Raw genomic sequence first — 27,510 nt, 5'->3', positions numbered from 1 at the left:
GTACGTCCCCGACGGTCGTGTCCCCTCTGCCACCGGCAAAGACGGCGACGGCCAAACCTCCTCCGATCTACGGCCAAAACTACGGCGAAAGCGCGGGCGTGGTGGCGGCCATGTCGAGACGTGGTTTGGTGGGGACGGCCGGGGGCTGCGCGGTGAGGAGGCGGCCGAAGAATAGCGCCGGCGCCGGCGACGGGGCGGGGCGGGAGAGGGGGGGTGGAAGCGTTGGGAGCGGAGGGACTGCTAGTGTCCCCGACATGCGGGCCACGGGGGGACAAGGGCGTGCGTCCAGGCCATCCGCGTGCGTCCATTTCACCCCAAACCGAGCACAAGTTTGGACCGGGGATGAGTTGAAAACGAACAGAATCGGAACATTTGTTTATTTGAGGCCGCGCATTGGGCCGCGCTATTCGTCCGTTTTACCCCAAACAAACGCATCCAGACAAAATGGCGGTGGAATTGGCCTAACAGAGGCAACAAACATGGTCATCATCAATATAAGTGGCATTAAGCCCCATCATGCATGAACCAACTGATATGTCGTCATGCGTATTGTCCGGGTTTTTAAGTCCCACGGACCAAAACGCATGGACCAAGGCGGATTCGCCGTGTGGTTACTGCATGCCATGGGATTCTTTCGCACGCATCATGCAGCCCAGAAGTAGTGTTCTCTCTCTCTGTCCTTTGCATGCATGCCCTGCTTACTCGCTCTCTCTCCCTTGCATCGCAGCATTTTACTTTTTGCAGCGGCCTAAATACTCGGCTCTTTTCACTACGTTGACCCTTTCAGAAAACTTTAGCATAAAATATACTTCACACAAAACTATTTCACGATCTGATCTTTTTGTAACGCCACAAGTCATGGTGTTTCTTCTCTATTTGAAAACATCGAACTAGCTAACGTTGCTTCACTTCATAAATAAATAAAAAATGTGAAAAGCTAGTTGAAACGCCAACCATCCTTGGCGTTGCATGCTTGGGCAGCAACGCCCACCCCCTTGGCGTTTCCAACAACGCAACAAACTTTGGCGTTTCAACCCTGCCATGTAACGTCCCGACCACGCCAGCAACGCTAGCTAGTTCGGCGTTTTCATATAGTGCAGCAACGCCATGGCCTTTGGCGTTTCTGAAAAGGGTCAGATCGTGAAATTGTTTTGTGTGAAGTTTATTTTGTGCTAAAGTTTCCTCATAAGGTCAGAACAGTGAAAAAGGCCTAAATACTCCATCCATTTCTTTTCCGTCCGCATATAAGATTTTGTCAAAGTCAAATTTTGCTAACTTTGACTAAATTTATAGAAAAATATATCAAGATTCACAATATAAAATCAATATTGTTATATACATTATGAAATAAATTTTTATACCATATAGATTTAGTACTGTAGATGTTAATATTTTTTCTACAAAGTTAGTCAAACATTACAAAGTTTGATTTTAACTAAATTTTATATGCAGACTAAAAAAAACGGAGGGAGTATGGTACAGGTGTGGGGTGTCCACTACTAGGAAAAGGCCTACTAATGGCGCACCTAATTTGGCCATTAATGGCGCATTAGTGGTGCGCCATTAGTATATTTTACTAATGGCGCACCACAGGTCCGCCATTAGTATCTGGTATACTAATGGCGCACCACCGATGCGCCATTAGTATATACAACAGTGCGCCATTAGTATGCCTCCTAGGGGGGCATGTATACCCAGGTGCTTTGGCATATTAATGACGCACGACAGCAAGATGCGTCATTAGTAACTTCGGCATACTAATGGCGCACTGTTTAATGATGCGCCATTAGTATCCTTTGGCATACTAATGGCGCACTATGATGTGATGCGCCATTAGTATGAATATTAGGTTTTTTTATTTTTTAATTTTCTGTTTTTTGCACAGGTTACAAAATGTATAATTGGACAAAATATAGACAGCACACATCAACAACAGATTCATCGAATACAATAGAAGATTAGTCTCTGAATACAATTCATCATTTTAGTCTCCGAATACAAGTCATCATATTAGTCTCCGAATTGAAAAGACCGAACAAAGATAGAACATTATATTACAAGTCTCGAGACCGCGAGTTTGTCTTCACATTACAAGTCGATATCGATCATCTAAACTACCATCACATAGAAGAGAGCTGCGGTCATCACGATGAGCATCATCACGATGAAACTCGTCTTCATCCAGTTCCTCCAACGCTCCCTCCCTCTCCCGCTAGATAGCGGGCGTATCTAGATTTGGCCTCGGCCCTAGTGGCGTACCCTTTGTAACTGTTACCGCTGAATCGGTGAACCTGTCTCCGACACTCCTCCCAGTCGTCGTAGACTCCGGGAACCTTACCCTTGTACACGACATACCACGGCATCGCTATGCAGTAGCCAAACGAAACGTTAGTACCAATTCACAGACAATACATAAGCAATATATAAGTATGCAACAGAACGATCGGAAGAGAAAAGCAAGACATTAATAGCATTGATTACATCTTAAGTTGAATGACTCTCGAAACCAAAGAGACATACTACAAGTTCATTAAAGTTTAATTACAACATGAGCCAATCGATGTTTCAGAACTAGACACAACATCACTACTTTCGACTCGACTCAATGGGACCGGAGCGTGGATGAAGCCGCCGTCTATCGTGGGAGTCATGAAAGAACGGGCGTTGTCAGCCTGCATTTGTAGGATTATGTCGATGTCACTGTTGGACGGTTGATTTCTGAGGTAGAACTGCCCCGCGGTACGAAGGACATCTTGATGGATGATTTTCACAAACTCCGACTGGATGCGAAAGAATTCTTGTCTGATGTCCGCGTCCTGGATTGCCGACACGCTCGCGGCCCAATCTTTGAGTCTACTCGGTAGCAGAAGTTGATGATGGTCCCATACGATCGCCCACATGTGATGGATGGCGTAGTAGGCACCCTTCTGACCGCCAGGCGGCTGCTTGACGCAGCAGAACGTCGTATTGTGGGAGAACACGTGCTTGCCGTACTTACGAATAGGCCTGGTGAAGGTGCCTTCAGATTTGACGTAGCCGGGGAGAACATCATCAAGAACCTTCTTGACATTTGTGTAGTCTATGTTCGACTGACGGTCCGGGTCGAAATACGTGGCCATGGAATATTTGGGGCTTAGGAGGATGAGCGTGCAACATGTGTCACTGCAGAAAACACGGAATGTTAAAAGAAAAACGATCGAAATCTAAGAATTCATATGTTACGGGGCGGTTGAGGGGAGGACTTACTCGGGAAAGTAAGGCACGAGGAAGTTATCCTTATCTTGGTTTGCCAGAATGACGCCTTCGAGGTAAGAACTCGCGACTTGCCGGTCCCCAGCGCTGCCCAAGATCTTGGCACGCATGTAGAAGGGGTCGACTATCACGATGTCCGGGGTCTTGTCGCGAATGATCCGCATCTCCATACTCAGCGAAAATAGCCGAACGAAGGTGTAGTGCAGTGGATGAAGGTTCAACATAGCGTGGATGTCATCAAACCGCAGGACGATCGTACCCCCGATGGAGTTATCCACAAAGCCCTTGCCCTCTGGCACCTTGGCCGCGAAAACCGGGTATGCCACATCCTTCTCTCCGAGACGCCGCTTCTCCAAAGAAAGAACACTGTCATGCAGACTCCGCATAGCACCGGTTGCAGCATCGAGCATATTTCTCGGTAGCATCGGCCTACCCGCCACATGCACCCTCCTCGAGATATCCTCAGGTGAAGGTGGCCCGTCCTGAGCACGGATCGTACTCGGTGCCGGCTGGCCCGCACCCTTGTTAGTCTTTCTTTTGCGTGCCTTCTTCTTCTCCTGTAATGGGACCGAGTTCTGCTCACAGACCGCCTTCTTGAGTGTGTTGGGGCTGATCATATTTCGCACCTCGCCTATCTGAGGCTTGGTGAAGTCGGCAGCTGGAGGCGTCTCCTGAGAGCTGAACTGCAGACGACGCCTGTTGCAACTTGGCTTCTCCGCGGTACCAGCTAGATCGCGCACGTCTTTTGTTGGGTTGGGTTCTTGAGAAGGAGGCCCCATGAAGTCGCCACCGTACCCATGATCGGCAAAGTACTGATCGACGTTGGCAAATGTATCGTCGTCGTCGTCGTTCTGATCCTGTGCCATATGCATGTTTGGATCCAGTGGCATAGGGATGTCCGGCACCGTTGCGGCGGTCTTGCCATGGGGCCGACTTGGCGCCGGCACGACTGGCGGTGTTGTCTTTGGGGTGGTGTCCCCCGCCCCCAAACGAATCTGGCTCTTCGGCCAAAGCAGGGGCCAGCTCAGGCAGGCGCTGAGGGTCATCACGTCATCATCGTCGGCCCCGACGGGTCGAATCGGAGGTAACAACTCGTCGCAGCCTGGCAGCACCCGAACCAGTTGAACCCTAAACAAGTTGGGTGGCATCTGGGTACCGTGGAACAAGGGGTTGCCCAGTTGAACGATTTTGCCCTTGGCGACATCGACCAACTCGTTGTTCACGAAGTGCAGGAGAGTGCACGGAACGTCGGCGGCGCCCTGCGAAAACATGTAGGGCGTCAGGGATGCCCAGTCAAAGGCAAGGAGATGAAGTCCTCGGCCGAGAGAGGCTTAATTAGTTACCGTGATGATGGCGTCGAGCTCGGCTAATGTCGAGGCACCGCCAACGGCGGGCGTGCAGTTGGACGGAGGGGCCGCTTGCTGCAGAGGTGCCGGCCGACGTACACCCGGGTGCATTAAGCTCCCGTGCCGGCGTCGGAGACACCAATGCCGCCTCCGCCGGAGACACCAATGGCCCGCCATCGCGTTCTGCGAGTTGCTGGCCGTGAAGCTAGGAATCGGGGGCGGCCCCTGTTGGCCGCCCGCAATCCACGCACTAATCCCCTGGATCAAGGTAGGCACAATGGCGGTGATCGTCGCTCCGAGTTGTTGTTGCACTTGCTCTTGGACAATCTCCGGAATCCGCGCCACCTGTACCCTGAGTTCTTGAACCTCGCGCGCCTGGCTTTCCGAGCTGGTCTTTTTCTCCTTTCGCCCACCAGTGTTATAGTATGACGACCATTTTGTCGACAAGCCTTTGCCGGCCACACGACCAGCTGACGTCGGCTTACTGAGCTTATCCTTGTTCTTCATTACATTCAACCCCTATTTAGAGTGGTGTCCCAAGGGTTGCTCTTAGTCGACCCCGCGCTACTGCTTTCAGTCGCCTGCGGAAGGAATGTGAACCATTTAGAAATTTGGCTTCATTAATTAGAATGCAACCATATGGAGCTAATTACGCGGGGGTGTATTCCTTACCAGAACAAGCTCAAGCGCCCTGGTCTTCGGATCCGTGGTAAGCTCCTTTGTTTTCGGGTCCTTCTTGTACCGGGCCCTGACAAAGTTCCTGGTCTGCTTGTCACCGTATTTATCGAAGAGGGGCGGTAGGCCTTGCTCGGCACGGTCCGCCTCCTCCTTGTCCCATATAGGCTCCGCCACTCTGTAACCGCCGGGACCGAGTGTGTGTTCCCCTAAGTTCAGCTCCCGCATTTCTTTCCCCCACTTACTTGATTCGGAGTTTGCGGTGCTCGAGCAATTGATCTTGAAGTCGTTGTAGTCATCTTCGGTGATCGAAGGATTTTTCTCCTTGATCTTCTCATAACTCTCACCTTTCTCGATCATTCTCTTCACATTGCTTTTCCAAGTAGACAGGGCCTTGCTCATCTTCGTGAGGGCAGCATTGTTCACTTTATTCCCTTTGAGGCTTGTGTTTTCAAATTCAGCGGGGAACTTGTATCGTTCGTGCAGCTTCGTGAAGAGGAGGTTGCGCAAATTCCCTCGGTCAGGATGCCTCAGGTTCTCGGTGTTGATCGAGACGGTGCTCCGGAGAATGCACCCGAGCTGAAGCGAGTACCCCTTGACTATTCGTTCGGGCGCCGTTGGATTCCCGTCGGAGTCCACTTCAGTAACTTCCTCCTTGAGGGTGCGGAGCACGGTCGGGCGCCGGTCCTTCCGTTGCCTCTTCGGTTGGCTGCCATCTGTGCGTGCGCCGCCATCATCAGTGGTGGCATCCTCGGCGGCACCATCAGTGGTGGCATCAGTGGGGTCATCCTCGGCGGTACCATCAGTGGTCTCAGGATCGGTGGGGAAGGCGGCGTCCTCATACAAGTGAGGTTGTTCCTCCATCTCCTGGGACAGCTCCCAGAATTTCTTGCCGCCCGAACCCCCGGCCTCATCGTTGTTGGCCATGTTTCTCTATAAATAGGAACAAAGTTTGGTCAAAAAGTTGGTTATTGTCAAGGAACAAGATCATGGTCTCATCATTTAGGGTTTGTCGACACCGAGGCATCCTAAAAGCTAAGCTTTTATCATTGAGGGTTTTTCGACGCCGAGGCACCCTAAAAGCCTAAGCTTTCATCATTTCGGTTTTTATCGACACCGAGGCACCCTAAAAGCCATGCATTAGTCACAAGTACGCCGGGGCACTTGATCCTACTTAATTAACTACTAAGATACCCCGGCCCATGCATTAGTCACAAGTACCCCATATGTCCTATTTTTAGCAAAGTCATGCTAAAATTCACGGAAAATTTCAGCATGACCTTTGCTGAAAATAGGACATATGGAGTACCCGAATTTGCCGGAACGGAAGTTAATCGACATTCCAGCAAACTCAAGGGCCTCTCGGGTGGACAAGGCAAAAAAGGCCTCCATCACAACATGGAAAATACTCAAGGGCCTCTGCAATTATAATAGGAGCAAGAACAGAGCAAGATCATCACGACACGATGGTCGGAGACATGACCTTTGCCTAACAGTTCTGAACTCCTGCCAAAACTGAACACAACACTGCATAACAATTCCGAACTTCTGCCAAAGCATCTTGCCAGCTAGTAGACCAGCTAGTAGACCATCATTTGTCAGGCCAAATTGAGGCCAAACAGAAAACCAATGTGGCCATGGCACAAAGTCCATGACCCAGAACAGGAGACATCTGAAACTGTACAACTATACAAGCCTACACTAGTATTACCACAGTATATATATATTGCTGTGAACAATCAGGCCAAAGCACATCCAAAGCACAATATGCAGGACAGATAGGCCATCAATATTTCCTCTATGCAAATACAATGGTAGCATCCAGAGCTAGCTAGTCACTAACAAATCGAATTTCATCAACTTGCAATACAAGGCTCAAGCAAGGGGTCAGGCGTCTTCTAACTATACCAGAAACTTGTTTTGGTCCAAAATGTCTTTTATACTACTCTAAGTAACAAGCAATACTTTCACCACTATTTTAATGGTAACATGCTAGTAAAAATAAAAAAATGGCATTATTCAGGAAAGGTAGTTTTTATAGGAAAGGTAGTTTTTAATAGAATGTATTTTTCTCACTTGGGAAAGTAATCAGTTACAGCAACTTCAATATTTTGTGTCTCTGAATATTTGCATAAATTCCTACCATCATCCATGAGCAGCACCACATAGCAGTTCACAGAGCAGAACATGCATGCACTGTGAAACATACCCCCAAGTGAAACACATACCCCCAAGTGTCTCTGAACATAGCTCCAAATAGCACTGGGAAACAGGCATGCATGCACTGATTTGCCAAAACAGAGCACTTTAGTCCTCTGTTTTTGCTAACTGCTACACATACCCCCAAGTGAACCACCACAACATCTAAAAGCTAACAATTGTTTTTGCTTATATAATCAGACTTTTTGTGCTAAAAAAACCATAGAACAACTGCTCCAAATTTCTAAATAAACTGCCATTTCATTTTATTCAATAATGAACTGTACTCTTTATGGGTTTTTTAGTTAAATGCAGAAAATCCAAAGTTAATTCCGCCGGGCTTTTCTATGTTTTTTATACATAACTGCTAAAACCCTAGGAGTTAACCGAGCCACCAACAGAATGTGGACTTAAAAAGAGAGAGTCACGGACAGTGACATGATACATTTTCATAAAATTAGCTAGTTTTACTTATGGTGCACAAAGGAACAAGTACTGCAGTGCACTTAGAAAAAAATGAAGGAACTTCTCTCTACCACACGTAATCTGATTCTTTCACATTGCTTGTCTTTTCCTTTTTTTACTCAATAACGGTAAGCACTAATACTCTTAACTGCACTATAGAAACTGAACCAAATGAACTCCATGGGTGCTGCCATCTCACCCGTCATTGACGGCGCAATGAAACAATTTTTATAACTGGTGTTTGTTCTTCTCAAAGTATATTCCTTAATCGCAATGACTAGCTGCTGAAACTATACGTAACAGTCAAAACACAAACAGAAAGAACCAGATTTGAGAAATTCAGAAACTATAAACTATGTAACTGCTGAATTATACACAACCGCTTCCAAGGCCTACTAGTGTTTTTCAGAGAGAACAACCATGTACAGTTAAAAAATGGTAACTGTGTTGGGGGGAAGTTGATGTTGCTCGATGCCTGAAGTGAGGCCGGCAATTAAGGGACCACCGAGACAAAATCTACAAGTAAACTAACATCCTAAACAGGGGGAAGCTCACCGGGGCACCGGGGCGGCGGGGTGTCGGGGCGGCTAGGGCGTCGGGGACGGCGCAGTGAGGACTTCTGGTCGTAGGCGATTTCCTTGGCGTCCGCGCGCACCACCAGCCGCGACGAGCGGCCGTTCTTGGACCTCCTCAGCCTCCCCTGCTCATTACACCCAACAGCACCGATCAGAGAAATGGAGCGGCGAGGCAGAGGAACGGCGCGTGAGAGAGGGGCGGGGAAGCGGGGGTTACCTGGGAGGAGAAGGAGCGGAGGAGGGAGGCGGGGCGTCGAGCGGCGTCGGGGCGTCGAGGCGGCGAGGCGGCGTCGGGGCGTCGAGGCGTCGAGGCGGCGTCGGGGCAGCGGCGGGGCAGCGGCAGGCAGTGGCATCGGGGCGTCGGGGCGGCGAGGCGGCGGGGCAGCGGCGTCGGGAGAGGAGAGGGGAAGGGGATCGAGGGCGAGGGCGAGGGAGAGAGAGGGGATAGGGAGGGGCCGGGGAGGGAATATGGATGGGGCCGGGCACAATACTAATGGCGCACCACCCCTCGGTGCGCCATAAGTACATCCATACTAATGGCGCACCTCACCCTGGTGCGCCATTAGTATTTTTTTTCTTATAGCAATGGCACAATACTAATGGCGCACCACCCCTCGGTGCGCCATAAGTACATCCATACTAATGGCGCACCTCACCGTGGTGCGCCATTAGTATTTTTTTATAAGATAGTAATAATTTTTTAAACTTGTTTAAATCATAACAGTAATATTTTTTTATAAGACAGTAACAGTAATATTTTTTTATAAGACAGTAATATTTTTTTAAAAAATATCATCAAACAGTAATGCCGGTGGAGCGGGGGAGGGTGCGCGGGGTGCGGGGGGTCGGCGGCGGCGGTTGAGTAGGGGAGGGGTGCGGGGGGTCGGCGGCGGCGGTTGAGTAGGGGAATCGAGGGTGCGGGGGGTCGGCGGCTGGCGGCCGGTGGACCGGGGGGTGCTCGGCGGCGAGGGGGACCGGATCTGGCGAGGTGGGATAGCGATCGAGATGGAGGGGGATCGAGATCGAGTGTCCATGAAATTTAAAAATATTCATGATAGTTCAAAAAGTGCCCATGAAATACAATCGAGAAATGAAGGCTACGATTTAAATACAATCGATCTTAGCTAGCTATCTGTTCACAATCTTCTTGCCCTTCTTTTTCGCAAATGGAGTTCTTCTGTGGAACAGACGTCCTTTAGGTAGGGTGGTCCTGCTTCTTCTTGTGGTGTATGCTGCTACTTCATCATCGTCGTCATGTTCGATCCTCGGGTCGCCGTACTTGTCGAAGTCTTGCTCATTGGCTACTCCATCCATTCCGATGATCTTCCTTTTGCCTCTCCTCACGACAACACGACTGGGCTTTGATGGGTCGGTAATGAAGAAGCATTGGTCCACTTGGGAAGCCAGTACCCATGGCTCATTTTTCGCGGTGACGTTTGCGCCCGCGGTCTTGGATTTGGCTTCGGGTATAACCATGGTGGTGAAATACCGGTCTTCTTTTAGGACGCTCTTGGCCCATCTGACACGGAACATCGGGACCTTCTCTCCAGCGTAGCTCAGCTCCCAGATCTCCTCGATCCTTCCGTAGTATCTGTCCTTGTCGTTACCGGTGTAGGATTCCATCGTTACCCCAGAGTTCTGATAACCATCGCTCTTCATGTCCTTGGCCTCGGTGTAGAATGTGTAGCCGTTGATATCGTACGCCTCATAGGTCATCAGGTTGTGCTCGGCGCCCTGTGACAAGGCGAATATGAGTTGTTCTTCCGCGGAAGAATCCTCATGTAAAGGGTACGACAGAAGCTTCTGCTTGAACCAACGCGTGAAACATGAGTTGTGCTCTTTGAGTATATCTCCGTCCGTCCTCTGTTGGCCTCGGTCATTGTACGTCTTCTTAATAAAGGTTTTGTGCTGTACCACCCAAGGATCGACCACGTCTATGTGTTGTAGCGCGACTAGGTTTGCTCTTTCAAAGTCGGCGAGTCGACCCTCGAAGTCGACATGCATTTCGCGGCGACCCTCACGGTGACCCCATCCAGCGAGCCTGCCGAGGTGCCTGTTGACGGGCAGACCAACGGGGTTCTCGATGCCTAGATAATTCGTGCAGTAGGAGATGCACTCTTCGGTCAGAAAGCCCCTGGCTATGCTTCCCTCTGGACGTGACATGTTGCGAACGTATCCTTTGATGACACCATTCATCCTTTCGAACGGCATCATGCTGTGCAGGAACGTCGGCCCGAGTTGGATGATATCGTCCACGATATGGACCAGCAGATGCACCATAACGTCGAAGAATGCGGGCGGGAAGTACATCTCAAGCTCGCATAGTATCACCACGATCTCTTCCTGTAGCCTTCTGAGTTGCCTCACGCCAACAGACTTCCGAGAGATGACGTCGAAAAAGTTGCATAGGCCAAATAGGGTTTCACGGACGTGCGCGTCCATGATCCCACGGATTGCAACTGGAAGTATCTGCGTCATCAGCACGTGACAGTCGTGAGACTTCATCCCGCTGAACTTCAGCTTCGCTGGGTCTAGGTATCTGCTTATCTTCCCCGCGTAACCGTAAGGAAGTTTTACTCCTACGAGGCAGGTGAAAAACTGCTCGATCTCCTCCTGACTTAGAGTGAAGCACGCGGGAGGGTAGTCATTTCCGGTCTTCTTGGCCTTTTTGCCTTTGCGACGACTTTCCGTGTCCTGCTTCGCCTCATCATCATCATCATCATCATCATCATCATCATCATATATAGCGTGAAGCTCCTGCCTGATGCCCATTGATTTCAAGTCTGCCCTTGCTTTCGGCCCATCTTTGGTCCTCTCTGGCATGTTGAGCAGGGTACCAAGCAGACTCTCGCACACGTTCTTCGTGATATGCATGACATCAAGGCTGTGAGGCACACGGTGGATCTTCCAGTACGGCAAGTCCCAGAAAACAGACCTCGTTTTCCATACCTTCAGCAGCGGCTCTGGCGCCTTTCGCTTCTTTCCCGGCTCTGGCGCCTTTTGCTTCTTTCCCGGCAGTGGGCAGTCTTTCCAATTTTTCAACAGCTCGTCTATTTCCTCGCCGCTCCTCGTACGCGGGCGTCCTCGGGGTTCGGTTTCACCATCGAACAGATCCTTGCGTTTTCTCCACGGGTCATCGTCGCGAAGCCACCTTCGATGTCCCATGAACACGGTTTTCAAAGACCCGGGATCTCTATCTAGCTGGCGATACGTTGTGTCATCCATGCACCTGACGCATCCAGAAAATCCGTGGACCACCTGCCCCGCGACATATCCGTAACCGAGATAGTCGTGCACCGTCGTGAGCAGCGCGGCTCTCATAGGGAAATATTCTTTCTCTGCGGCGTCCCACGTATTGGCTGGCGTTTTCCACAGCGTGTCAAGCTCCTCTTTCAGCAGCCCCAGATACAGATTGATGTCGTTCCCTGGTTGTTTCGGTCCTTCAATTAGCATACTCATGTGAATGTACTTCCTCTTCATGCACAACCAGGGGGGAAGGTTGTACATCCACACAAACACAGGCCAGGTGCTATGTGTGCTTCTCTGGCTGCCAAACGGATTGACTCCATCGGTGCTCGCGCCCAGCACGATGTTCCTTGGATCGTTCCCAAATTCTGGGTCTTCGAAGTTCAACGCTTGCCACTGGCTCGCATCCTTAGGGTGACTCAGCATCTTGTCTTTTTTATCTATCTCCGGATCATTTGCGTCATCTTCTCGCTTCTTCTCCTCCCTATCCGCGTGCCAACGCAGGAGCTTTGCTACCTTAGGGTCCGCGAAATACCGCTGCAGACGAGGAGTGATCGGAAAGTACCACACCACTTTTCGAGGAGCTTTCTTCCTCTTCTTGTATCGAGTGACGCCGCACACCGGACATATGGTAGACTCCGCGTGCTCGTCCCGATAAATGATGCAATTGTTCATGCACACATGGTATTTCACGTGCGGTAAATCCAGAGGACACACGATTTTCTTCGCCTCCTCCAAACTGGTCGGGCACTTGTTCCCCTTGGGAAGACGTTCGTGCCAGAATGACATGTTCTCGTCGAAGCATGCGTCGGTCATTTTGTGTTTTACCTTCATCTCCAGAGCCATGAGCGTTACTTTCAGGCGGGTATCCTCGGGCCTGCATCCTTCATACAATGGAGTAACCGCGTCTAACTCAAGTTGATCCATCTTGGCTTTCTCTCGGGCGGCAGCTCTTGCGTTATCCGTCTGCTTGAGAAGCAGCTCTTGAATATGAGGGTCCTGCACCCAGCCCATCGATGGTCCAGCGTCGTCTGCTCCGCCGGCATCATCATCTTCATGATCATGCCCGTCGTCTGCTCCGGCATCTTCCTCATCATCATGTCCTGCATCTTCTACATGATGACTGTGTACAGCATCACCGTCGTGATCATCTCCTGGGGATTCTTCGTCTTCTCGCCCGCCCGAGCCGCGGTGGTTGTCTTGCTGCCCTTCCTCATTTCTTGCCCGGCCCCCATGGACGACTTCGTAGTCATCTTCATCACCTTGCCACCGATAGCCATCCATGAAACCATGCAAGAGCAGGTGGTCCCGCACCTGCCCGGATTCCGGGTCCGCAATAAGGCTCTTCAGCTTGCATCTTCGACACGGACATCTTATCTCCGTCTCGTTCTTTTGAAGCATCTCGGCCTTCGCGGACCTCAAAAACCTATTCACGATGCCTTCGGTCATCATGCGGACCATGGTCGCCTGCGGGGTAGAGCAAAACGATATTTTAGAACCAAGAAAAAATTTGGCATGACTTTCCCTAAAAATAGGACCAAAAAGAATGCTTAATGCCAAAATTCTCGCCGAAACGGAAATGAATCAACATTCCGGCAAAATATTGGCAACTATCGAATTTCAAATACCGGTACACCTCCAAACACAAACACATATGCAACACCACAAACATATGCAACACCACGAACATACATAGATCTAGCTAGGCCATAAAAAGTGCATGTGCACATTGTTGTAGGGAGAACAACATAAATATAGCTTCCCCCTTACTTACCTATCAAAACAAGGTAATTTAACCACTTAAATTGAATGAATCTATGGTGGAAATGAGGTGAAAAAGAGGAGGCACCCGAGACAAGGAGGAGGTGGAGAGAATGAAGTGGGGAGAAAGTGAGTGTGGGTAGGAGAGGCTGTCCAAAATATCTTGTTGCTGCCCACTTACTAATGGCGCACCAACTCTAAATGCGCCATTAGTAATCCAGGTTACTAATGGCGCACCTCCTGGTGGTGCGCCATTAGTAGTTTTGCAAAAAAAAATACTAATGGCGCACTGTCCCACAGTGCGCCATTACTAGTTTAAACTAGTAATGGCGCACGGTGGAACAGTGCGCCATTAGTAGTTTTGCAAAAAAGGGAATAAAAAATATAATAAAAAAACAACATTAGTGGCGCACTTTCCGGCAGGTGCGCCATTACTAGCTACAACTAGTAATGGCGCACTATGTCTGAATGCGCCATTAGTATGTTTGGACAGGCGCACTAGTTAAAAAAAATTGATACTAATGGCGCACCCGGGGCCAGATGCGCCATTAGTAGTTTCAACTCTAATGGCGTATCAGAAGGTGGTGCGCCATTAGTATATACTAATGGCGCACCGCTTGTCTGGTGCGCCATTAGTGTCAATCCCATCTATAGCCTTTTTTCTAGTAGTGGTCGAGGGGACCTAAAAACCCGGACGGGGGTAGTATGCGTCAATTAGTCAGTAATAGCATGTCAACGAATGAGTTCTTATCAAGTTCCCTATAGTCAGTGTGATAGATAACTATTTCGTTAGAAGATAAATATATGAAATGATGATTTAGCATGTGATAACACATGGGCATGTCCTAAGGAAATTACATATGTGAGAATAAAGTCAAGCAAGAAAACCAATTGAGATTCTAATCAACCAAGAAAACTAATTGATCCTCTGATCGACCAAGAGAGACTTAACCTAATTGCAACATTCAAACTGCTAATCCTACTAATGTATATAGCATTGAGCAAACTCAAAATCTCGGGATATGACACACATTGCCATTGCTCTGAGCTAGGGATGCAAATTGATGGCCCATAGGGCACCTCCACCTTGTGACCCTATCTAGCTAGTTCATTCAAATGAACTAAAAAATCCAAAAGCGCAACTTGGCTTATGTTGATAAAAGATGGTTCAGTGTATGACATAAATATGCGCAAAATACACACCAATTACCTACTGATGTTAACATAGCGAGCCAAATTGTTTTGAGAGGATAAATAAAGAACCAGAAGCATGGCAAAAGTACTCAAGGATTAAAAATCAAGCAACGAAAATCAAAAGCAAGAACCTAGAGAATGAATAGGGTAAAGAAAGTTATTTCATCACGCAGGAAAAAATCCGGATATGTGCGTCCATATTGCAACATCATTAGGGCACCACTATGAAGCCAGACCGATCTTCATCGCTGCAATTTTCTTTTTCTAATTTCAAAGTTTGACACAACTTTGTTATTGGTTTTATTTTCATTTTGTTGTATCAATATTTTTCGTATAATAAATTATCAAACCGAATGCATTTAAGCGTGTTAGGTTGTATACACTACTTCTACGTCATCATTCATCTCACAAGGTTATAGTGATTCCTCCGACAAGACCCTAGCATCTATGTCGTCATCCCTTTGTTTGGCCTTCATCCCCACTTTTTAATCAGCATGATGGTTAAACATGTGTTAAGACCCTCGTCTCTGCATTCGCATCATGGCACATAAGAAGGCGTATAAGTCTCAGTGAAGTAATTTAACGTGACACAGACACAACACCGTGGTGGGCCATCCAACAGACCCATGGAGCAAATGATTAAAGTGGAAGAGACGGTGAGCTCTAGTTGTGTGATGATGGGTCATCCCTTCTCACGATTTTATACTAAATACTTTTATTTTGTGATAACTTAATTTGTTAAAAATACATGTCATTTTGTGTTCATACACCCTTCAACATACTATTTTAAATGGTATTTTCAAGTTTAACCAACAAAAATAACATTGCAATCTAGAACATACTCCCTTCATTCCTAAATATAAGTATTTTTAGGAATGGAGGCAGTATATATTAAGGTTTAATTGAGTTAACATTGTTTCATCTTCTTAATTTAGTTTGCCATATAGAAGAAAATCTTCCGTTGCCAAATTTATATCTAAGAAAGCCAAAATAATCAAGTTGCCCTCATAGGTTATGCACTTATATGTGTGATTTATCTACAAAGTTCTTAAAATATACACGACTTTTTTAAGTCAAATATCTACAGTTGTAGAGATTGTTATAATTTATGAATTTAACAAATGATTTTGAGAGGTTTCTAGAGTATAAGGTATCAAGTTTAGGCGTGATATTTAAAGCCTCCTTCACACTTTAGAGCTAGACCCGGCATTACGAGAGGTGTGTAGTCCGGGTAGATTTGGCGGTACAATCCTATAGAACAAGTCATGTTCAAGTAAGGTTGTAGTCCTGGTAGATTCTTTGCAACTGCATTGAGCTTATATCTCCACTGTAACCTCCATATGCACATTGCCCATCTTCTATGAAAAATATGTCACGGTAGAGGATTTCACTACTCCTTTTGTCTTCCCAAAAAAAGTTTATGTGCAAAAGAGACAATTTTATATGACCAGGTCACAACAGACTGTTTCTCCCAAATCTCCGTACTTGGTGTAGGGACCATATTGTTTTAGCATGCATTATTATTCAGAATACGAATTGTGTATGTTGTAATGTTGCTTGTTTGATATAGAGCACTGCTATGCAGACGATGTTTTGGAGACGATTTGTGCACGACAACTAAATCAAGCCGTCCATGCATATGACTAAAGTGGGGCCAATGGATGGATTAGCCATCGTTTCCTTGTCGTGCAGGCTATGCGTCGTCCGCACAGCAGTTTCGTTTGATATATATTTTAATTACACAAACAAGTAGTGTAAAGATGGTTGGAATCGGGTTGCGCGATCGCGATCTGAACTGTACTATCGTGATCGACTATGGAGATAAGAGTGACAGGGACTGATGTGCATGTGCATGAGTGTGCATCGATAAATTCTAGTAGTACAGTATTTCAAGGATGGCATGAGCACGTGCTTGGATATTTTACCTGCGCAAGGTCGAGTGTCAGGATGTTGGATTTTGAAGATTGCCAACCACATATTCCATGCGGCCAGTCAATTGAACTATCAATTGAGGTAATATTCTTCCTTCATTTGGCTGGCCTCCTCCAAGTAGCCTGTCGTCCGCACTCCATGGATGCCCACGTGACAATATTCTCGGACAAACGGAGGATTCAGATCAGAGATGGCCAAGCGGATTTATGTCGATGAGATATATGGTGAACCACAAACCCTGTGAATCCAATTTCCATGCAAGACTTCCAATGTCCACAAAAAAGAGATGGACATTTTGTCCACTACTTCCTCTGTTCCTAAATATAAGTCTTTTCAAAGACTCCACTACGGACTACACTCTAAAATATCTCTATATACATTCATATTGTAGTTTGTATTGAAATCCCTAGAAAGACTTGTATTCAGAAACCGAGGGAGTAGTTTGCATGGAATTCGGGGAATTCGTCCATGGCAACAAAGAAGATGGAGGCTTGACCTGAAGAAGTCAATGAACTATGGCGGTGTCCATGAAAACAGAAATGCTTATAGTCGGGTCAGGTTGTTCTTCTACACTTTGTGTCAACTGTGAATGAAGTATGCTGATAGCATAAAGCCGCAAAAGAATGTTTCATCTCAAACTAGTTTCTTCATATATTTCTTTCATTCATTCAATCATTCACATAGGCTGCCTGCTATAGGTGTGTACAAAATGACTAATGTACAAAATCACCTCTTCATCAGGACGCCGCCATCAGAAGTGGGGCGGCGGCTGATCCTTCCGCTCATCCAAACGAACATACTTTCTCTGGAAGACGATAACACAGATAGAGCGTTAGTGACAAGCAAACAAACAAACATGTCGTAATTTCCCAAGGAAAACATTTTAGCAATGAACGTCTACCTTGTACTGCACTGAGGCAACAAAGACGGTCGTCATCAACGTAGGTGGCATTAAGCCCCATCATCCATGAACCAACTGATATGTCATCATGCGCATAGCTCTGCAGCGATGCACTGCATATTGACAACAATAAAAGAGTTAACCGAATCGGAGCTTGGAAGTAGGAACCCTGGTTTGTTGGAAGTACAAAGACCCAAAAATGATAGGTTTTGGTCTTTAAGCACGTAGCAATTGCTAGTAGCATCTATCGCACAACTGTTAAGAATGGAATGCCAAACATAATTATAGTATCTTAAAAGAAATTGTTTTATATGTGTCAGTTAGCCAGTAATAGCATGTCAACGAATGTGTTCTTCTCAAATGCCTATAGTCAGTGAGATAAATGATTATTTCGTTAAAAGCTAAATATATCAAGATGATGGATTAACACGTGATAGCACATGGGGATGTCCTAAGGAAATTACATATGTGAGAATAAAATAACCAAGAAAACCAAGTGAGCTTCTGATCAACCAAGAAAACCAAATGAGCTTTTGATCGACCAAGAAAGACTTGACCTAGCTGCAACATTCAAACTGCTGATCCTGCTAATGTATATAACATTGAGACGTGGGGACCGGATTATCTTGGTCAAGCTGGTAGTTGAGGACTTGGTTCTCAATGTTATCAGCGTGTATGCCCCGCAAGTAGGCCACAATGAGAACACCAAGAGGGAGTTCTGGGAAGGCCTGGAAGACATGGTTAGGAGTGTACCGATTGGTGAGAAGCTCTTCATAGGAGACCTCAATGGCCACGTGGGTACATCTAACACAGGTTTTGAAGGGGCGCATGGGGGCTTTGGCCATGGCATCAGGAATCAAGAAGGAGAAGATGTCTTAAGCTTTGCTCTAGCCTACAACATGATTGTAGCTAACACCCTCTTTAGAAAGAGAGAATCACATCTGGTGACTTTTAGTAGTGGCCAACACTCTAGCCAGATTGATTTCATCCTCTCGAGAAGAGAAGATAGGCGTGCGTGCCTAGACTGTAAGGTGATACCTGGAGAGAGTGTTGTACCCCAGCATAAGCTGGTGGTTGCTGACTTCCGCTTTCGGATTCGTGTCCAGCGGGATAAGCGTGCCAAAGTCGCTAGAACGAAGTGGTGGAAGCTCAAGGGGGAGGTAGCTCAGGTATTCAAGGAGAGGGTCATTAAGGAGGGCCCTTGGGAGGAAGGAGGGGATGCGGACAATGTGTGGATGAAGATGGCGACTTGCATTCGTAAGGTGGCCTCGGAGGAGTTTGGAGTGTCCAGGGAAAGGAGAAGCGAAGATAAGGATACCTGGTGGTGGAATGATGACGTCCAGAAGGCGATTAAAGAGAAGAAAGATTGCTTCAGACGCCTATACCTGGATAGGAGTGCAGACAACATAGAGAAGTACAAGATGGCGAAGAAGGCCGCAAAGCGAGCTGTTGGTGAAGCAAGGGGTCGGGCATATGAGGACCTCTACCAACGGTTAGGCACGAAGGAAGGTGAAAGGGACATCTATAAGATGGCCAAGATCCAAGAGAGGAAGACGAGGGACATTGGCCAAGTCAAATGCATCAAGGATGGAGCAAGCCAACTCTTGGTGAAGGACGAGGAGATTAAGCATAGATGGCGGGAGTACTTCGACAAGCTGTTCAATGGGGAGAATGAGAGTTCTACCATTGAACTAGACGACTCCTTTGATGAGACCAGCATGCGTTTTGTGCGGCGAATCCAGGAGTCTGAGGTGAAGGAGGCTTTAAAAAGGATGAAAGGAGGCAAGGCGATGGGCCATGATTGTATCCCCATTGAGGTGTGGAAAGGTCTCAGGGACATAGCAATAGTATGGCTAACCAAGCTTTTCAACCTCATTTTTCGGGCAAACAAGATGCCAGAAGAATGGAGACAGAGTATATTAGTACCAATCTTCAAGAACAAGGGGGATGTTCAGAGTTGTACTAATTACCGTGGAATTAAGCTGATGAGCCATACAATGAAGCTATGGGAGAGAGTCATTGAGCACCGCTTAAGAAGAATGACAAGCGTGACCAAAAATCAGTTTGGTTTCATGCCTGGGAGGTCGACCATGGAAGCCATTTTCTTGGTACGACAACTTATGGAGAGATATAGGGAGCAAAAGAATGACTTGCATATGGTGTTCATTGACTTGGAGAAGGCCTATGATAAGATACCGCGGAATGTCATGTGGTGGGCCTTGGAGAAACACAAAGTCCCAGCAAAGTACATTACCCTCATCAAGGACATGTACGATAATGTTGTGACAAGTGTTCGAACAAGTGATGTCGACACCGATGACTTCCCGATTAAGATAGGACTGCATCAGGGGTCAGCTTTGAGCCCTTATCTTTTTGCATTGGTGATGGATGAGGTCACAAGGGATATACAAGGAGATATCCCATGGTGTATGCTCTTTGCGGATGATGTGGTGCTAGTTGACGATAGTCGGACGGGGGTAAATAGGAAGTTAGAGTTATGGAGACAAACCTTGGAATCGAAAGGGTTTAGGCTTAGTAGAACTAAAACCGAGTACATGATGTGCGGTTTCAGTACTACTAGGTGTGAGGAGGAGGAGGTTAGCCTTGATGGGATCCGGCTTGCCTGCTCCCTCGCCATGCTCCCATCCGTGCTCCCACTCCATCCTACGGTTGTCTTTTTCTCCTTTTTCTTTCTAATCTAATCATCTCCCCCCTGATTTTAAGGGGGTGGGGCCGGGCCTTATTTTGTTCCAATTAAATCATGCCACGTATGCGGGAGCACGGATGGGAGCACGCTGGGGGAGCAGGCAAGTCTCGTCCGCCTTGATGGCCAGGTGGTACCTCGGAAGGACACCTTTCGGTATTTGGGGTCAATGTTGCAGGAGGATGGGGGTATTGATGAAGATGTGAACCATCGAATCAAAGCCGGATGGATGAAGTGGCGCCAAGCTTCTGGCATTCTCTGTGACAAGAGAGTGCCACAAAAGCTAAAAGGCAAGTTCTACAGGACGGCGGTTCGACCCGCAGTGTTGTATGGCGCGGAGTGTTGGCCGACTAAAAGGCGACATGTTCAACAGTTAGGTGTGGCGGAGATGCGTATGTTGAGATGGATGTGTGGCCACACGAGGAAGGATCGAGTCCGGAATGATGATATACGAGATAGAGTTGGGGTAGCACCAATTGAGGAGAAGCTTGTCCAACATCGTCTGAGATGGTTTGGGCATATTCAGCGCAGGCCTCCAGAAGCTCCAGTGCATAGCGGACGGCTAAAGCGTGCGGAGAATGTCAAGAGAGGGCGGGGTAGACCGAATTTGACATGGGAGGAGTCCGTTAAGAGAGACCTGAAGGATTGGCGTATCACCAAAGAGCTAGCTATGGACAGGGGTGCGTGGAAGCTTGCTATCCATGTGCCAGAGCCATGAGTTGGTTGCGAGATCTTATGGGTTTCACCTCTAGCCTACCCCAACTTGTTTGGGACTAAAGGCTTTGTTGTTGTTGTTGTTGTTGTAAACTCAAAATCTCAGGAGACGACACACACTGCCAATGCTCTAAGCTATGGATGCAAATTGATGGCCCATAAGGTACCCTCTGACCCTATCTAGTTCAATCAAATGAACTAAAAATTCTAAAAGAGCAACATGGTTGGTGTTGATAAAAATGGTTCAGCGTAGGATTAAATATAAATAAAATACACACCAATTACCTGTTTATGTTGATGTAGCGAGCCAAATTGTTTGAGAGGATAAATAAAGAACCAGCAGCATGGCGAAAATACCTGAGATTAAAAATCAAGCAATGAAAAGCAAGAACCTAGAGAATGAAGATACTAAAGAAGGTTATTGCATCAGGCAGAAAGGAATTTAAAGGCTAAGCATGTCCAATTACTAAAAATAACAAGCATATAATTGAATCTCGGCAATTACAACTTACAAGCACATGACGCAAAATGAACTGCAACTTAATGTCCGTTACAGGTCTATTCAGTTTAAATATGTGGCAGAATAGAATCCACAAGATCAGCGAGACCTAGTCCCAGCACACAGTACAAAAAAATACTAGCATTATTTCATCTAGACATTATTTCAGCCAGTTGAAATGCTTTAGGTCTGTATGCGCATTACACTCAGTCATCCAGATCCTCAGGGATAAAATGAGGTCAGATTTTCTGATCAACATTCACACTCCAAGTTTCTGAATTTAGGCACAGAGTTATTAATATCATCTAACATTATGCTACTAAGACGCAGGTAGGCTAACTTCCAAATGGCAAGAACCAGGCATAAACTGCACAAAAAAGAGCTGATTAGACACATATGAACATGCCAGGCTACTTACGTCCTTGAATCTCCAAATTTCCACCATTCAGGTTCATACCATTGTTGCTCCCTGAAATTGAAATTGACATCAATACTTTCTGACTGATTGATTAACCAAAGCACAAAAGAACGCTACATTCAAACTACAATATCGCTCAGATGTAAGCATGAAGGCGGTGCAATTATGAATGTACTGCACTCTTTATTTTCAAGTCATGTAATAGGAGCACCTATGAACTATGGTTACTAGATGTCCCTTGATTAGGAAGGGTGTCAGCATGGAAGGATCAATCCAGAATTAAACCCCAAAAGTAGAAGCTGCTTCCACTCATGAATGGATGGTCTAATTGGAGTTAAATAGATGGTCTGAATACAAAATGATGATGATGATAATAGGTAGGAAAGCACATACTCTTCACTAACGACAGCTCCTGATTTCATGCAGCCCATGTACAACCCAGGGCTACCTCGACGGATGTTAAGCATCTCAATTAACCCAGCTAATGGACAATAGCAAGGAGTCAGGGGAAAGAGAAGCTGGGATCAATTGATCAGAAATAGGGAAAAACAGTTTTACAGACAAAAACTGAAATTTAAAATTACCCAAGTCAAGATTAATGTTATCGTCAATCTTGACGTAGAACTCTGCATCCCAAGCTTCTATTGCTGCACTGAAGAAAAACTTAACTTTTTTAGGTAATTCCTCTGCAGCCTCCTCGTGACTTTCCTGAATGGTCATTGATTGGCTTAGAACAAGGTGCATTAATTCCAAGGTTTGACAAACGAAAATCGCAAAAAAAAAAACGCTTTAGTGATCCTCTCAAGCTATATGAATTTCATTGTTACTGCAGGATCATCAATGAATGAAATGCAAATGATTCTCGAGGATGCAATGTAGTCTTTCATGCTATCAAGGTAAAATTCTTATGCACGTCGTACCACAAATAGTGAAGTTCTGAAGGTAAATTGAGAAGAGACATTATATTAGATATTAAGTTATTAACCAAGCCTTACCAGAATCAAGAAATCGTTTGTCTTTCTGTTCTCTTCATTAATATTACGGTCCAAGCTATCACCTCGATTAGGACTGCAGTGTCCAAAAGGTAAATTTCAGCCAGAGGACATGGATGGATTCTAACTAATATCTTAGCACAACTGAAAGGTATAGTCGAAGAACAAAACCTTCGGCCAATAACAAAACGAATAACCACACCCTTTTCCTCAAGCGTCTTTAAAGCATCACCTGAAATTTACAGTGAGGTAGAAGAACAGAGTTATTCTATGAGTGAAGGGGATCCTGGTTTATGTTCAGCAATTAGAATTAGAAAGCCAAAATTAGGCAGCCTTAGTTTAATCGACTGTAGTTACGTTACAAAAAATGTAAGTTTGGTCATTTGGTAACTACCATCAACCTACAGTCCCAAAGCAGTGCAGTTCCAATCACAGTTGTTCTCTTCAACTAGTCAGTGTGTTATGATCAACTGGTCACTGCTATCCTATGAGTGAATGGGGTCCTGGTTTATGTTCAGCAATTATAATTAGAAAGCCAAAAACTAAATTAGAGACCTAGTTTAGTTTATGTTCATCAATTTTGGTTACGTCACGAAAAATATAAGCTGGGTCATTTACCACTACTATCAACCTGCTGTGTCAAATGACAGTTATTCTCTTCAGCTAGTCAGTGTTCTGTGTTCAACTGGTCAGCGCCATCAGGGGTGGGTTTATTTTGTCAGTGAGAAGAGTAGTACAAAATGAACAAGAAGAGCAAACCTCTGGGCATCCAGGAGCCACGGAAGGTGTTCCTCTTGAGCCGGGAGCCAAAGCCAGTGTAAACTCCAATGACCGCAAGGAACTTCTTCCTGCCGGAACCCTCAGTACCAGTACCACCAGTCCCGTTCCCCCACAAGTAGCCCTCGCTCTTCGCCTTGGCAATGTCCATCTCCGCCTCGGCGATCTTCCTCCCAATCCCACTGCCACCAAACAACCCATTTCGAATCAACAAACCGGACGAAGCCATACCAGCAAATCTCAGTAGAGAACCGAGAAATTACGTGCATCCGAGGTCCCTCAGCTTGTCGTCCACCGAGATCTCCTTGGGGAGCTGCGATTAAGCGCGGCCGTCAGGGGGAAAATCGAGAAGATAAAAACGAGAGGTGGGCGGGGAGAGGAGGGGGGGGAGGAGAGATCCGCACATTGCTGGTGCTCTTCTGCAGGAGGCCGGAGAGGACCGCCCGGGTCTGCGCGTCCTGCCATAGCCTGCGGGCGAATCGAGGGGGGATCAGAGCTGGTGGGCGGAGGGGAGATCTGGGGAGGACGGGGAGGGGGAGGGCGCGAGCGTACCGGCCGGCGACGTACACCCAGGCGAGGCAGGCGAGGAAGGCCATGACGAGGGGGGCCCTGCCGGCGGAGGCGGAGGCGGCGGCGGCGGAGGAGGAGGGCGGGGGCTTGAAGCGGCGGTTGTCCCGCCGCATGACGCTCGCCAGTGTCTCCATGGCGGCGATCTCCTCCGACGGCTCCGACCGAGCCCACCTGAAAAGCGAACACTGCACCCTGTTTTGCTTTGCCGATGGGGCAAAAATTGAAATACGTACAGAAAACTGAAGGGCAACTTATTACCATCACGATGGACGGCAGAAGACCAAAGCCGGGCCAGGCCTGCCTGCGGCTGGCCCGACTATGCGCAATCCGAAAGGAAAAACCGAGACCCATTATTTAGACCATCTCAGCAGCTTTTTTTTCATGAATACGCAAAGATTTTACTTATCTTTTCATTAATTGAAAATCTTACATAATGTGATTTTTCTCACCGAGCCATGTGCACATGAAGGCATGGTAGTGAGCACGGAGCGGGATGATGACCCCGGTGGCACAGGCCTTGGCCCATAGCGCTCTCCTAAAAAACGCACGTATAGTGCAGTGGCGAAACCACATTTTGTCTGTGTATAGTAGTTTGACTACACAGGAATTTAGGTCAAGACTTCTATGTGTGTACACCATCGCTCAACATTGCAAATTCTGAAAATTGAATACAAAGACCCACTTGTCATATATTTGGGCCTCACGAGGCTGACTTAGCGAGGTGGGCCTCACGAGATGGCCCCGCAAGCCGGCCTAGCCCGACACGCGACAAAACGGGCCGTGTCTGGCACATGGCACGCCATGTGTCATGCTCATCCGTCGAGGTGAGGTCTGCGGGCCGGCATGACATGACCCGTCTATGTTTCTTTTTTACAAAGTTATTGGCTCAAAAGAAGAAAAAAAAAAGGATTCCAAAACAGTTTTTTTAGAAGTGACCCCAAAAACAGGAGAGCAACTAGTTAACGAGCGCTCCTTCGGGAGTCTCGAGACGATCAACGTCACTTGACGCGCTCTCAGTCATTCGCCACGTGTCGCGCTCTGGGCGCTCTCTTCGTGTTTTTTTATTTTTTCGCACGCGTTTTCGGCTTTTTTAACTCTTTTTTTTTGATGTTTTGGTTTTTCACCGGTATTCTTTAGCTTTTCGATAAAAAAATGTTTGATTTTTCTTTTTGTGAAAAAACGCATTTTTTTCCTTTGGTGAGAGTAATGGTTTTGCTTCCGCGAGAGGCACGATTTTGCTTTCGTGAGAGTCACGACCGTGCCTCTTGAAAACGGAAAAACAACGTGTTTTCTGTTTTTTTCCTTTCGTGAGAGTCACAGTTTTGCTTCCGCGAGAGGCACGATTTTGCTTTCGCGAGAGTCACAGCCGTGCCTCTTGAAAACGAAAAAAAATGTGTTTTCTGTATTTTTTCCTTTCGCGAGAGTCATGGTTTTGCTTTCGCGAGAGGCACGGCTGTGCTTTATCGAAAGTCACGTCCGCGCCTCTCGGAAACGAAAAAAATACGTTTTCTGTTTTTTTTTTCTTTCACGGGAGTCATGGTTTTGCTTTCACGAGAGTCAAGGTTGTGCTTTCGCGAGAGTCACGGCCTCCTGGAAACAAAAAAAAAACCGTTTTTCTTGTTTTTTTTTTTTTGCGAGAGTCACGATTCAGGTCATACATATTACGAATGGCTGCTGTTGAGATGAGCTCGCCCCATGTTCCGGCCTCCGATGAGGATTCTGTTTATTGGGTGTTTGATGACCATGAGGATGGCATATACTCAGATTTGATTTAGATAGGCACAGCCTTGCTAATATCGAGATGCCGGATTTGAGGTATTATTGGCGCCCGAACAGCTTTAAGATCTTGCGGGCAGGTGATGACAGTGTTGCCTTGCTATTTTGGAATACCAAAAATTCCAAATGTGGGAGAGGAAGGTTGGTTCTGATGGTGTTGCCGGATGGATGCTGCAGAAGACCTTTCAGATGAACACGATCCTTGGTTTGGGGCCTATGGGAGGAAGGGATAATCTGATGTTGGGGTATGATGAAGATGATCATGAAATTTATGTAAGGCTAGATATTGGTGTCTGCATCATCCAACTTGAGACAATGCAGTTCAGGAATCTTGGCAAAGATAATTTCACGACCACCGAATATTATCCCTACAGAAGTTTCTGCACTGCAGGTATTTCATTCTACATTTCCCGGAAACACTATCATGGAAATCACCAAATATTGTTTGCACTTGGTTGCTGGAATACCTCTATTTTGGCAAATAAGTGTTTGTTAACTGATTAACTTTACTTTATCGTGGCACTTAAATATTGTCATCTATGGAGAGAGAAAGTAGTTTTAAGTAATTTATGCTATGACCTTGTACATAAAACCATTACAGAATCTGGCAAAATCGTTAAAATACATACAAAGCTTATTGCTTTCTTTCTATACATACATTATACAGTGGTTGCGTCCATTTGTATGTAGCAATATTACATACCTTTTGAGGATGGGCTGCATATGACAGATGTAAATTTGCAAAATATACAACCTAAAATTAAGTTTAAACTCTGATGGTCTGATACTTCAAATAAGCAATTTAGTGGGCTGTTTGGCCCGTTTCGAAGCATAAAGCTGGTAATATTGTTCATTCAATTTGTTTCTATGATATAGTGCTAATCTCTAGAAATCTTGCTATTGATCATACATCTGTAATACGAATAAACTTTTATGTAGTAATTAGGTCTCCTTTATCTTCTGTTGAAGAGACCTGCTGCAAGTCTAACTGTAATCCTTTCAGCGTTCATATTTTATTCTGACGTTGACCTTTTCAATTGTTCAATCTGGTCTGTTTCCTGTCATTATCCAAAGAGGCTCATGTATTTTTAATGGCATTTTCTGTTTCTCAGTTGTCCAATCTCGTGCGCCTTCTGTTATTTTCACATCTTTCATATCTTGTGGTGTTGGAATGTTCATTCTTCTGATAGACTACTGACTTAGTGTGTGTGAGTAAAAAACATTCCTAACCAGCCGGTTACTACTGGTTTTCGGCCATACCTGTTGGTAACATTTTTTTAATCTGGTGTTTGTGTTATTTTGAGCTAGTTTCTGTTATAATGCATAATACACAAACATTGATTAAATTTACTATTAGATGGGTTCACATCACATCCCATGACTCATGGCCTTACAATGACATACCGATAGTGTTTTTGTATCATATATGTACAAAACTTATCACTTATTCACAGTCAGACTCAAGACTTTGAGGTCTGAGTTCATCCTCTTGGCATCTTCTTGGTCTCCCTCTG

The 27,510-nt window shown here is 46.4% G+C and overlaps 1 protein-coding gene across 1 annotated transcript; it reads right to left on the bottom strand.

The window, feature by feature from the left end:
• Window positions 1-17,169: 17,169 nt before the first annotated feature.
• LOC123150684 (hydroxyproline O-galactosyltransferase HPGT3) lies at window positions 17,170-24,454 on the bottom strand. The gene is made up of 12 exons (XM_044570518.1): window positions 24,203-24,454; window positions 24,055-24,118; window positions 23,914-23,963; window positions 23,633-23,832; window positions 23,045-23,105; window positions 22,877-22,949; window positions 22,466-22,589; window positions 22,275-22,362; window positions 21,882-21,932; window positions 21,250-21,321; window positions 17,547-17,659; window positions 17,170-17,450 (listed from the first exon to the last, which is right to left on the bottom strand). Exons 1-12 carry the CDS (start codon window positions 24,352-24,354, stop codon window positions 17,428-17,430), a joined length of 1,071 nt encoding a protein of 356 aa, XP_044426453.1. The 5' UTR covers window positions 24,355-24,454; the 3' UTR covers window positions 17,170-17,427.
• Window positions 24,455-27,510: the final 3,056 nt, after the last annotated feature.

The sequence above is a fragment of the Triticum aestivum genome, chromosome 7A (assembly GCF_018294505.1).
Source record: "Triticum aestivum cultivar Chinese Spring chromosome 7A, IWGSC CS RefSeq v2.1, whole genome shotgun sequence".
In the NCBI taxonomy this organism is placed as follows: Eukaryota; Viridiplantae; Streptophyta; class Magnoliopsida; order Poales; family Poaceae; genus Triticum; species Triticum aestivum.
Note: the sequence above shows the minus strand (reverse complement) of the source record. Positions and strands in the feature narration are given on the sequence as shown.

Bases quoted from the DNA above. Each gene is read 5' to 3' on its own strand.
- LOC123150684 (XM_044570518.1), bottom strand. From the start codon at position 24,354: ATGGAGACACTGGCGAGCGTCATGCGGCGGGACAACCGCCGCTTCAAG. The intron at 23,964-24,054 runs GTGCGGATCTCT...GCTTAATCGCAG, and splicing joins TGCAGAAGAGCACCAGCAAT to CTCCCCAAGGAGATCTCGGT. The intron at 21,933-22,274 runs GTATGTGCTTTC...TTTCAATTTCAG, and splicing joins GGAGCTGTCGTTAGTGAAGA to GGAGCAACAATGGTATGAAC.